This window comes from Spermophilus citellus, assembly GCF_964194105.1.
Source record: "Spermophilus citellus genome assembly, contig: SCAFFOLD_122, whole genome shotgun sequence".
NCBI classification, from domain to species: domain Eukaryota; kingdom Metazoa; phylum Chordata; class Mammalia; order Rodentia; family Sciuridae; genus Spermophilus; species Spermophilus citellus.
The window spans coordinates 241484-255226 of record NW_027673113.1 but is presented as its reverse complement, the minus strand read 5'-3'; the positions used below and the strand labels follow the sequence as shown (position 1 = coordinate 255226).

Here is a 13743-nt window from a genome sequence, read left to right as displayed (position 1 = left end):
TGGACATTATAAGAAAAACAAATTTTGTTAGCAGGGGCAAAAAGTAAATTTCCTTTTCCCATTTCTTCCTTGAATTAATAGCTTAAAACCTTCCCATGTAAAATGAAAGCAGAGGGGGACACCCAGTAAAGGCAATTCTCCTATCACAGAAGTCACCCTGAAAATGGCCCCACCCCCTGTGGCATAAACTATATAAACAACTTGCCCACAGTGGTTTTCTGGCTATCTCATCTCATCAGCCATAGGATGATATCACATATAATCATATGAAGAGGTGAAAATCTATCATATGAAATTAAAAGAAAAGCTAAGGGAGACCAGTCTTGAGCTAAAAGGCTAAGAACACTTTAAATCTATTCCTAAAGCCTTTCAACTAAACCATGTCAGGAAAAAGCACGTGGGCTCTAGTAGTGTTGTCTACTAGGGGCCAACCTGAATAGGGTCCTATTCAACCTGAATAGGCCACACAAGTCAGTTTTGAAACAGTAATATCTTCAATTACTAGTTTTAAAGAATTGCATTAATGTTCAAGTTTCTGGATTACAGAAGCCACTGAAGCCAATTCTACCCATCCTGGCATCTGGGAAACTACGAACATTACTTAGCGAGTCACAGATAATTAACAGGTTACAGCAAGTCAGAGCATTTCCCTCCTGAGATTCACAACTGTGTAAGCACCACCCAGCTCAGCTTACTGTTACTGTCATCTGATGGAGGGTAGCCAGCTGCCCCAAGCACTTTAAGCTTCTTGAGAAACCCACACAAACCATAGTAATAGAACTACAACTTTTTCTATTCTTTTTGATTTGTCACAAAATAAACAGTATCGATCTTAGCTTTTTATCCATGCTTACTCATGAAAATGGTCAAAGAAAACATATGGTTTTAGAACCTGAAAAAGTTTATCAACATGAGCATTTCAGTCATTCCATACATCCTCTCTGCTAAATGTGTTTCTTATAATCAAGTCTTGTGGATGCTCAAGTGGGAAGTACCTTAAGTGTTCAAGGTCAGCCTCTATCTTATGAATGTACTCCATGATCTGGCTTTGTGAATCTGTATAAGAGGAGGGGCTCTGGATCTCAAAACAGGAATCTTCCATAGTTCCCCAACGCCGCTGGACCAGGAATTCTGGGGTGAATGGTGAACCTGCCCCATCAGAATGAGCATTCTGGGGAGAATGCTGCTGACGGTGAGTGGAGTCCATAGAAGGGATGCCTGTCACAGGCTGCAGGGTAAATGAGGAAGCAACCTCCTCATCTGTGGAGCTCTCCTGCACCGTTTCATAGCCATCGAGGATCAAACAGTTTCCTATTGATGGAGTCAGAATAGTTAGATGAGATTAGTACTGCTATCAGGACATCAGAAAATAGAAAATAGAGATGGGGTTATATGCTGACAATCTGAAATGCTATTAACAAAGGGAAAAGCCATTAACACCCAAGCTTAGTTTTAAATCCATCAGAATTTTCTCACTTCAGATTAAAGCTAAACCTGGCAAGCTTTCAAGGTAACCTGTGAATAATTTCATATTAGTTGGCATTTTAAAAGTTTAGAGCTAGAAACTACAAAGTCCCAATATGATCTTGTCACCACCTCCCCTGCCAAATACCTCTCTTACTTGGTTTCTTACCGTTTTCTTCCTGCCCTGTAAAAACTCCCTAAATACAAAAAGCCTGTTCCTGGCATGCAGCTTTGACTCCTCTGCCCTCTGCGGGAACACTGCTCCCAGGTATCCACGTGGCTTTTCCCTCACTTCACTCAGGTACTACTTGACAGAGGTCCTCTTTCCAATCCCTATCTGCCTCATTACTCTATACCCCTGTATCCCAACATTTTTCTTTCTAATGCTTCTCACTATCTGACATCTACTTAATTGTTTTCTTTTTTTTAACATTTAGTTTTTAGAAGTAGTTGGACACAACACCTTCATTCTATATATTTATTTCTATGTGGTGCTGAGGGTCAAACCCAGGGCCTCACACATGCTAGGTGAGCACTCTACTGCTGAGCCACAATCCCAGCCCTTAATTTGTTTTCTTATTTACCATTACTCTTTCCCCTACTGGTACTCAAGCTTCATGAGGAGACTTTTTCTGCATTTTATATACTGTTGTATCTCTTAGCCCCTAGCATGAGGTCTGGTATAAGTAGATTCAGGAATTATTTATTGAATGAGGAATATGTACTACACACATGTAGACATATATGCAAACACAAATAACATTCATTCCAGCATACAAAACATTAACAATAATCAAAATCAAAGTTTAAATGTGAAAGAAACTTGCCTGAGATGCATAAATTAACATCCTTCTCCTCCTTTTTAACTGCTCCATCAACTTCTGATGGATTATCATCACTATGTGCTTCACGCGCATCAAAAAAGTGCTCTCCACTCTCATCAAGACCCCCTTCTGGCTCTGTGGCAGGCATCTCTGGGGTCATAATCATGTGGTCCATTACTAAAATGTTACTTGCCTGGCTATCTTGGGATGCCAGTACCACTGAATCCCATGGAGCAGAAGATTCAGTTGAAGTCCGTGGACTGTAACAAGCTGCCATGTCACCAGTTCCAGTTCTAAAGGGCATCTGTCCTTCACCAGGATAAGCCTTTGTATTTTCAGAGTTCTGGATTTCACTATCTGCCTGCACCCCCTGAGAGGTTATCCTGTAACTTGGGAAACGCTGCCAGTCTTCCTGAGTGTTCTTCTCAGTCAAACCTAGCTGCTGTTCCAGCAACTGCTTCAACAGACCCACTAAAGATTTAGAATGGGGGAAAGAGAAAAAAAAAAAGGAAAGCATATTTATAACCATAGCCTCAGACAGCCAGAATCAGGTAGCTGAGTTTCCAATCATCTCCAAATCTAAGCACCTTTTAATAACATGTTGCCAAAATACCCATTTTATACAATAACCTTTAAAAAAAAGCATCATCTTCTACAAATGACTTAACATTAAACTAGACTCAACAAGAGTTAAGCATCATGAATAGGGAGGTACTCCTCTTTAGGAAAAAAACCCCAAATACCAACATCATGTCTCTATTTTGTTTTCTATATAAGTGGACTAAAACTCAAAAGGTACTTAAAGATGTTGAAAGGCTGTCTAAATCAGACAAACAAACAAAAAAAGCTAAAATTTCTGATTTTTCCAGGAGAACACTATATACATAGGCATTATTTTTTCTAGTTTTATTAGCCACATAGAACATTTATCATTATTAATAATACAAAGAATCTCCCTACATGGTGAAGAAGAAAATAAAATTGCCCTGTAATAATTTAATTCGTATTTTTTGGTAGTAGTGTATCTAATCTCCAAAGATAAGAAGATATTCATCTGGTTTTTAAAAATTATCTTACTAGCTGTATAGCTTCTATATGTTGTAGAAAATAAGAACCAATTAAACTATGAATGAACTAATAAATTTATGTTGAAGTCACTCGTACAATGACAGAGTTCTAGGGCAATGTTAGTCAAACTATCAGAGATCACCAAGACTAGAAGGGTGCATCAGTGCATACCTGTAATTTAGCAGTTAGGAGGCTGAAGCAAGACGATGTAAGCTCAAAGCCAGCCTCATCAACTTAAAGAGGCCCTAAGCAACTTAGTGAGACCCTGTCTCAAAATAAAAAATAAAACAGGCTGGAGATGTGGCTCAGTGGTTAAGTGCCCCTGAACTCAATCCTTAGCTTTTAAATAACTTTAGCTAAATCCCTACTTTCATCCTGGGCTTAATTTCTATCTTATGTTTCTTTAGGAAATTAGTTTCCACATGTGTCTGAGTGTCTAACCCTCTCTTCTGTCTTTCACTACATTCACTTCCTGAGAGGTGTCATGAATTCTTATGGTGTTGACACTCAAATATCTCCCTGAAATGCCAACTTTGTGCTAGTCACTTTCTCTTGAATGGTTTGCCACTCATTAACTAAATGTTGACATGACTTAAAATGGAGCCCATAATCTGTGCCAAATCATCAAGTGGGGCGAAAAGAGGTAGGGAAGGTGGTATTCTGACTAGAATATTGAAATTATCTTTACATTTTTGCTTTCCTTTGCCCTCATATCCAAATAAGTCAAACGCTCTAAGTATTTAATGATTCCTTAACTTCATTTCTACTCCTAAAACCATTCTAGTCCAAACCCTTTCAGGCTCAAATCCAGACTACTATAATAACTTACTTAGTAAGCATATCACTCTAAGCCTCTTTCCCTTCAAATCCTTGTATGACTTTTAGCCCAATTAATCTTTTTTCATTTATACCCTAGTTTAAAAACCTCAAATGGTTCTCTACAGCTATACCAACTGTTCTTGGACTTTTCCCCACCTTATTACACCTGAGAGATGTATCTTCCTATTTGTAACAGTGATTCTCAACCAGTACAGAGAGGGAAGGGGGCAACTAATAGAGTGGGGTTTGTGTGTGGCAATAATCTGTGGTAGATAATATGATAATTTCCATGAGAAAGGTAGAAGAATATGTGTAGTTTGAAAAGGCTCTTAAAACATGGTAATATGCTATCCTTGAAGTATAAAGTGCCCAGTTTGGTATTCAAAGTTCACAATGGCTGGGCTGAACAGCACATTTTTTATCTTTTCAACCTTTCCCATAGTCCTGTAACTTACAGCCTCTACCACAGGCCAGCTAGCCTGCTTACTGTCTCTGAACACTTGCACAGTTTCCTGCTGATGCTTTTGGTCTTACCAGTATTCTGGTCTAAATGGCTTCTATTCTATGCACCTGTCTGAATCTTACCCGTCCTTCAAGACAATAATCACATCTTTCTTGTTCTCTAATGCCTTTCTCTGATCATTCTAACCCAAATCAATTCTGACATACCTGCATTGTTACTGTTTGAATGTTTCCTTAAAAAGGTACAGGTAGGGTGGGTAGGGGTTTCTATCATCTTTCCAATTAGACTGTAAATATCTTGAAGGGAAAAGTTTATACACCTTTGGATTCTTCCTAAATGGCTGTTCAGTACATTATAGAATGCTGGTACTTAATAGGTATCTGCAGTAATTTATGAATAGAACTTACAATTCCTTAGTGCATCCAATGCCCACCGTTCTTCTGAGACAGGCAAGTGTGGATCTGGGATTGTTATTTGATAATTTTCTCCACTTTCCTTTAGTGTCCCATCTGTATGCTGTTCCTTTGCAAACTGTCTCTCAGTCACAAAAAGATCATCTGCCTCTGATTTCCCAGAGATACTCAGTGAATGAGACTGAGGTTTTGATGATATTAAGGGAGACTCTAATCCCAAATCTCTGTCTGTTTAGTGGAACAGAAAAGGTAGAGTATATTTCAACAAAAAGTTTAAGCATTCAGAAAATACTTAGAAAAAAACAGCACATAAGTTACAAAGCATCAAGTAAAATACACAACATGTAAAGCAATGTTATACTGGCACACAGAAAGTTTACAAGTTGAGTTTGTTAAATTGTATAGCTGATGCCAGCACCTGTGTAAACCAAAAGTTTCAAACTTTCTTTAGGTAATTTCAATAGGTAATAGGCTACATTTGTTCATTCTTATCAGTTTTTGTGTTTGATGGTGCTGAGGACTGAACCCAGAGCCTCATGCATGCTAGACAAGCATTCTACCACTTAGCTAGCTACATCCCCAGGCCCCATTCTTATCCTAAGAGATAAGTTTACCTGGACTTTGTAGACCAGTGACTGAAATGCCATGCTGTTCTACTTTTAATTTTGGTGATTCTTCTTCATCATTGTCTCCTCTGTAGGAAGAAAACAACAACAATAATCTTTCAGCTTCATGAGGTACCTAAACATCACTGCAAACAAATATAAGAATTACCCATCTCTTTTCTGACCAAAACTACAAAATAAGTCTTATTACAACACCAAGGAACACTTACTCGCAAGCTGGTGACTGTAATGGAATTGGCTTTGTGGATTGCTCTTTCACTGAAGCAGCCATTCGACAGATTAGGTCCTGCCAGCTTCACGAAGTTTGAAAGAAATCCAAAATACAAGAAGCAAAGGAAAAAAGAAATACACTCAGAAAGCAAAAATAAAAGTGAAACAAAAACCAAACTAACCGAACCAAAAACTCCCCACTCTGCCAGAGACTATTATTCTGGCAACACACTATTAAGTTAAGATTCCAAAATCACCCCTGAAAGAAAATTCTAACATGGGCATATTACCCAGTAAAACAATTCACTTGATACTTCTGAGAAATTTTTCTTTAGAAAAATTTACTTGTAATAGAACAGAATCAAAAGACATCAATGTTAAAAGGAACAAGTTCTTAGAGGAATGTTTCTAAGAGAATATAGAGGAGAGCTGGGGATATAGCTAAGTTGGTAAAGTGTTTGCCTTGCATTCAAAAGGCCCTGGGTTTAATCCCCAGTACCACATTAAAAAAAAAAGAATATAGAAGAAGTGCTTAGTTTCAATATAGGTTTTGGTTTATAAAGTCTATTATAAAAACAAGTTCATGGAATATTATCCTTGGGATAATAAAAAATGTTAATTAGAACAAAGAAGCTAAATCTAATACATACACAGTCTTTTCAGAGACTGTCTGTGCCACCAATTCATAAATTTGGGCTCCGTTGTCTGACATGGAGATGACAAATAAGGCTTTGTTGTCTGGAAAAGAACAAGACAAAACTTATTTACTAATATGATCTAGAGAGCTCATAAGGGATATTTCTAGGGTCTTAATTTAGATAAAGATTGAATATGCTCACATTGCAAAAATTCATCAAGCTGTACATTTTAATTATGAGCAACTTACTGTATGTTTTACTACATATGTTACACTTCAATAGAACAAAGATTATAAAAATTAACACTAAATTCCACAGTAGTTAGAAAAAGATGTCAAAATCTAAATTACTAAACTGAATGCTATTATTCTTTTGCATTTATTTTGAACTGCCCCTTTGCTAAGTTGTCAATAACATTCAGTGAGTATTGAGAAAAAAGATATCATAAATTTACTTTGCCTTCATATAACTAACAAGTTTTGAAAAGGATATTGTAATACAGTTAAAATATAACTTGTCAACCTAAACTGGCTTTAATAAACCCAAACTACACACACCTCTTCAGTTATCAAAAAACATACCACTCTAATGAACGTCTTCTCATTGGGATTACCTCTCAATGCACTATCTTCATTGGCATTTATCAATGATTTGAACACAGAATAAAGACCAAAATAACTGCAAAAAAAATTCTAAATGCAGAAATCACTCAGAGAATCTAGGCATCCCAAGTACTTTGGGGGTATAAACTTTAAATTTCCTTTCTAAACAGTAAATAAAATGCATTTCATTTGCCTAAGAATAGCCAATTGTGCTATTTAAACAACAGTGACTACTGATGCAACTTCATAATTAATCTGGAGGTTACTATCCTTTGGTGGACATACTCACCCGTTGCCACTTGTCGAACCAACACTGTATTCAACTTAATGACAGGACTAAATGTGTGTTTGCTATCAGCTGTAGATGCCAGAATCTTACTATGACACCTTAACACCAGCCTATCATCCTGTTTTTGTAACAAAACAAGAATGTCCTCCAGCAGCAATGTGTACAGATCTAGAAATAAAGATGTAGAAAAGGTAATAAGTACAGAAACTGAGATATGTTTAATAAACTTTAAAAGAATGTCACAGAGAAATTTTTTTTTCTCCATACTGGGGATTGAACCCAGGGGTGCTTAACCACTGAGGCACATCCCTAGCCCTTTTTAAATATTTTATTAGAGGCAGGGTCTTGCTGAGTTGCTAAGTGCCTCACTAAGTTGCTAAGACCGGCTTTGAACTTGCAATCCTCCTGCCTCGGCCTCCTAAAGCCACTGGGATTACAAGTGTGCACCTCTGTACCTGGTTGAGAAATTTTATTTCTGATAAAGCTAATAAATTTGAAAATTGACATTGGTATTCCTTCCTCCCTCCCTCTCTTCCTTCCTTTCTCTCTGTGGTGGGGATCAACCAAGGGCCTTACTCATGCTAGGTAAGCATTCTGTCACTGAACAATATCCCCAGCCCTATGATTTCTTTCTTTCTTTTTTTTTAAATTTTTATTGTGTTTTACCAAAGTGAGTCTGTAACCAATAAGAACTAAAGAACAATATTCTCTCACCACATATAATTTGACAGGTAATGGTCTAAAAAAAAAGCTGATTATAAAGATTCATTAGAATACAATAATGATGGAAATGGGACTGAATCATGAAAAAGTTTTCTGCTGCATTCCTAAATGAATATTTCACACACACACACACACACACACACACACACACACACACACATATATAACAAATAACACAAATAGAAGTCCTCTAAATAGCATTGCTAACTCTCTTAAGGGAAAATTGTAAATGGTTCTTTTTTCTTCCCTTTGGTAAAATGAAATTCTTATTCTTTTCCTTTTTCCACTCTTCTCAAAACTGACAGATAATATCAGACTCACCAATACTTTTGTCTCTATTCACCTTCCAAACCAATGGTCCTTCATGAATCATTTTCCTTTTTGTTAAATCCAAATTCTGCCAAAGTAAAGAGAGTTACACGCAAATTATTTCCAAGCACTCAATGAGAAGGTATTCTGTATAATTTAGTTTCTTTTTAAAACATTCTTAATATAATGAATACCATTTACATTCAACTATTATTATGCTCTCTGTCTTGAAAATGGAATAGTTTACATTAAAGTAACCTGCATATCTCTCTCTCTCTCTCTCTCTCTCTCTCTCTCTCTCTCTCTCTCTCTCTCTCTCTCCCTGCCCCGCACCCTCTGTGTGTGTGTGTGTGTGTGTGTGTGTCCCCACTGTGCAAAACAATTTAAAGTATAATTTTAAAAAACTTTTAAAAAATTAATCTACATAAAATCTCTTAAATAGGAAAGGCATCTTGGAGAAAAACATTCAAGAGTATTATCTTTCAACTCTCACTCCAAAGAGATAATAGCTTATGATAACAAACAGTAAACCAACTCATTCCCAATCCATCTCTTAACTGCAATAACTGGATGAGGGTGATGTACATGCTTATCTATAAGAGGCTTCTGAGTTCAAAGGTTCTAATTGCAAATAAAGCTTTAAGGCACAACATTCACCATGAAAAGTCCAAGTACTATTATTCATGCTTTCTCTAAAATCAGTAGCTTTTTAGTAAAGAGAATCATTTTTTAGCATTAGCAGCTCTTGGAAAATCTTTTTGGAAATCAATGGAATAAGTACATTAGCATGCTTCTTGATAAACTGTTACATGTGACACAGAAATCTATTTTAAATAGTCACCAAACGAATCTGCCAAAACAACCACTTAATGAAATGAAATAAAAAAGACTCATCGCGCCTAAAAAGTTTATTAGTATAAAAGTCCACATACAAGTGGTGCAATTAGAAAACACTATTATTCCTGCAATGGTTTCAAGTTTTTATGTTTTTCAAGAGCTTCACAGAAAAATAATTAAGTTATTCTGCTTTACTCAATGATCTGGAAAGTTCTTGTAGTAAACAAGCTATAGAACATAATAAAATGGGCCAGGGATGTAGCTCAATGGTAGAGTGATTGCCTAGCATGTGCCCAGCACCATTATAAATAAATAAATAAATAGTTTTTTTAAGAAAATAAAGAGAGAAAGAATACAGTAATATTACTAATAATTAGTGTTCCTTAGTCTCCTGACAATTCCTGTCATGTAAAATTATAGTTTTTCACAAAATGGTCTAAAGACAAAAATAATTCTTACACAGATAAGACATATAAAAGGCAGAATAAAATCATAAATAAAGATAATCTATGATATAGAACTCCTTCAAGTGATGAATATTCCCACTAAGATGTTAATTACCTGCCAGGTCTTTAGTACATTCTATTTTATTTTTAAAATTATGATTAGACCATCTCTCACCCTGAGCTCTTCAACATTTGGGTACTCTGATAACTTCAGATTGGAGGTATCAAGGCGACGCTGATAATCTTCTAAGCGCTGAAAATCAGGATGGAGCCAAGGTTACTGCTTTGGTCATCAATGACCTCTCTGTTTCCACACCAAGTGGACATAATTAATCTGTGTTGAACTGAGCTCACTGCAACACTAGACATAACTAACAACCATTCTTTCTTAAAACACCTCTTTGGCTTTAGCATTATTATACTCTATTAACATAACACATACCATTTACATTCAACTATTATTAACACTCTGTCTTGAAAGTGGAATAAAGTTTACGTTCAAATAACCTGCATAAAATTTCTTAAATATGAAAGGCATTTTGCAGAAAAATATTCAGGAGTAGTTTTCCTTCCTCCTCCTTGCCTGTCCCTTCTCAATCTTCTTTTCAAACTCATTGGCCTTTTAACTACCTTATACTTCTGAATATGTAAATCATATGGATAGTACAAATTTCTGAAGGTTAGTATGGCAAACAACCCTGTTCTTTTGCCCTCTCTCTATTCCCAATTGTCTCTAAAGAAAGCACTAATATCTATTTCTTGGATGGCCATTAAGAAAAATCCTATTCAAAGAGAATACATGTATATACAACCGTGTGTATATACAACGCTTTTAAGATGTGGTAGTATAATATATTCACACATCTATTTTCCTGGTATTCTTCATTCAATTGGCAGATTAATATATGTATTTCATGTGTGTGGTGTGTATTAGAAGGGGTAGGTGATAGGAAATATATTTTGGAGATTGTTCCATATTAGCACATATAGAGAGAGAAGTCTCATGTTTTTTCAAAGACTATGTATAATATTTAACTGAATGAACTATAATTTAACCACCTCTTACTAATAGGCATTTTGATGACTACCAGTCTTCTCTAATAACAAATAATACTGTAATAGAAAGACCTTAAACATATGCCTTTGTACACTTGTGCATATATATCTTCAGGATAAATTTCCAGATAAAAACACTGAATCAAAGGTTATGTGCATTTTTCTTCAACATTATGAAATTTTAAAATACACAGAAAAGTTTGAAATTGTGTCATGAATACCTGCATACCCACTACCTATATTCCACAATTAACATTTGTTTTGTCTTATTACATATTTATCCATCAATTCTTCCTGTATCTATCAAATCAATCCATTTTGTCTTTTGGATGCATCTCGAAATCATAGATCTAAGTATACACCTCTCCTAAATACTGCAGCATGCATTTCATAAACAGAAGTTCAATATCTGTGTAGAGTTCTTTAAGTAAAATTTAATAAGGTTAAGTGCACATATTTTAAGTGTATCTTTACATAATATTTGATAAATGCATATACCCATGCAATTCAAACTCCTATCAAGATATGAAATATTACCATCACCCCAGAAAGTTTCCTTCTACTTCTTCCCAGTTAACCTCCACATTCCCATTTTTCTGATACTTTTCCTACTATAGATTAATTTGGCCTCTTAGAAATTTATATAAATAGTTATTTATATATAAGTATTCCTTTGTGTCTGGTTTCTTTCCAATCAGCATAATGTGAGATTCACTCCTTTTTATCCCCTGGCAGTATTCTATTTTATGACTGCACCACAGTTGGTTTATCCACTCTCCATCTGATGAATTCTTAGTTGTTATGAATAAAGCTGCCATAAACATTCCGGTAAGTCTGTTTGTAGGCATACACCTTCATTTCTCTTGAAATGGGTCAAAGGGTATGTGCATTTAATTTAGATAAATACTGCCAAATTTCCCTTAGGTTTTATCTTTTTACCCTCCAAACAATACATTAGAAAGTACCTACACTGTTGTTCTACAGCCTCACCAACAAAGCTGTCACCATACTTAGCTCCTAAGATATTACACTCATTTCCATGGGTTCAATTAGCCTCTGTATATTCACAATCTGAAAATTTATCTTCAGTATAGTCCTCTTAAAGGTGGACCCACATAGGTAACTAATTACTGCATCTCTCCACCTCCTCAGATCTATCTCCACTCCTCCTGACCATCCACATATGCAAGCCAGAAACCTGTGTTTATTCTTGACATAGCCTCTCCTCAAATCTTTCTCTGAATCAATCATCAAATCCTGCCAATTTCATCTCCTAAATATTCCTCCAATTCCTGTCTCTCTCAGAGCCACCATCAGTTATTCTGGACTATGGTCAGACCCCTAACTTGTATCTCTCACTTAAAACCTACCTCTTTCAACCCACCCTCCACATAGGAGTATGAATGAAACCTCCCAGTAAAAATCTATACACCTCCAAGGTCTTCATGTCTATAATAAATTCCTATTGTTCTTGGAATAAAAATCAAACACTTTAAACTGGTTGAAAGAACCCTCTGTTGTTTGCCTCTGGCCTACCTTACCTCATTTTATAGTACTCTCACTACTTTATAGGCACGATCCACATTGATCTAACAGTTGTTACTCAAACAGACTGGACTTGCTTTGTATGTCACACATACTGCTTGCTCTCTATACCTGTAGGTTGCTCCTTTCCATGTTGTTTTGACTCATTTCTACTCATCCTTCCAAACTTGATTCAAACTTCAATTCCTCTAAGGAACTTTTTCTGAAAGTCATTCTAACATCTCAAAACAAGGTTAGGCCTCCTAGTGAGATACTTACTGATAGTATCCTTAAATTCTCCTTCATACAGTTACCAATACTGACTCAAAATGCTTGTACTATAATCTGTCAAATACCTTTTAATTCTACTAGATAAAAGTTCAATGTGGAGAGTTATTGTGCTCAATTTCTTAATCCCTCTAGACTTGCTCCCAGCCTACAGTGTATGTTCCACAGAATAGATAAATAAATAAACAAACAGCAAGAGATGTTCAAAAGAGTCAAATACAACTCTGATATAACAAGTTGATCTGAACTTCTGGGAGTGATGTCACATGCCTATAATCCCAGTGACTCAGGAGGCTGAGAAAGAAAAATTACAAGTTTGAGGCCAGCCTCAGCAACACTGGAAGATCCTTGGCAAAGGATCTTGGCAAGAATGTGTCTCAAAATAAAAAATAAAAAAAATGCTTGGGATGTAGCTCAGTGGTAAAACACTCCTGGGTTCAATCTCTAGTACTTAAAAAAAATCTGGACTCACATACTACATGTATAGATGTAAAGCTAACAAATGTCCTTGCCCATCAATCATGTAATGATAATTTCAATTATTTCACAGATCCTAGGTAATATGAATTTAATATTCTTTCAATGCCATCCTTATCTTCTTGCTTTTCCTTTTTACCTGTTTGTTTTCTGCCTCCTTGACAGCCTGATTTACATAATTTAAGATCTGACGACAGTGATCAGCAGCTTTCTTCACCTTCTCTCTTTCCATTGGACATTCTGAATATGGGGAAGAAATTCAGAATGTAAAATAGGAAAAATTAAAAAAGAAAAAAAATATATAAATATATACATGAGATTTCATCTTATTTCAACAGTTCATAAGAACATACTAAGACCCTAAATATTTTTATGCTAGGTTAAAATGTATGGCAGAATCTCGATTTGGATAGTCTTTGAATAGGTGAGACCTCTGATAACAATACTTTACTTATTTTTATTGTGACCAAGAATTTTTTTATTTGAAGTTTTCTAACAAAAAACTAGATATATTCAGATGAAAAATTTTACAGTATTTAAATAATTTATTATTTTAACCTGGTTCAAGAATTACTACATATCAACATATGTAGTATAAAAAATACAGCCTAAACAAATTGTATATTTAATTCATTATTTAAAACCCTTTTTGATAAAGAAATCAGAA

The 13743-nt window shown here is 35.6% G+C and overlaps 1 protein-coding gene across 1 annotated transcript; it reads right to left on the bottom strand.

Moving 5' to 3' along the window:
• Positions 1-885: 885 nt before the first annotated feature.
• Positions 886-13308, bottom strand: LOC308640088 (rho guanine nucleotide exchange factor 12-like; the record flags this gene model as incomplete). Its single annotated transcript, XM_081312126.1, has 11 exons — positions 886-892; positions 996-1311; positions 2292-2759; positions 5046-5279; positions 5666-5745; positions 5887-5970; positions 6538-6625; positions 7417-7584; positions 8461-8536; positions 9907-9984; positions 13216-13308. 11 exons carry the CDS (start codon positions 13306-13308, stop codon positions 886-888), a joined length of 1692 nt encoding a protein of 563 aa, XP_081168252.1.
• Positions 13309-13743: the final 435 nt, after the last annotated feature.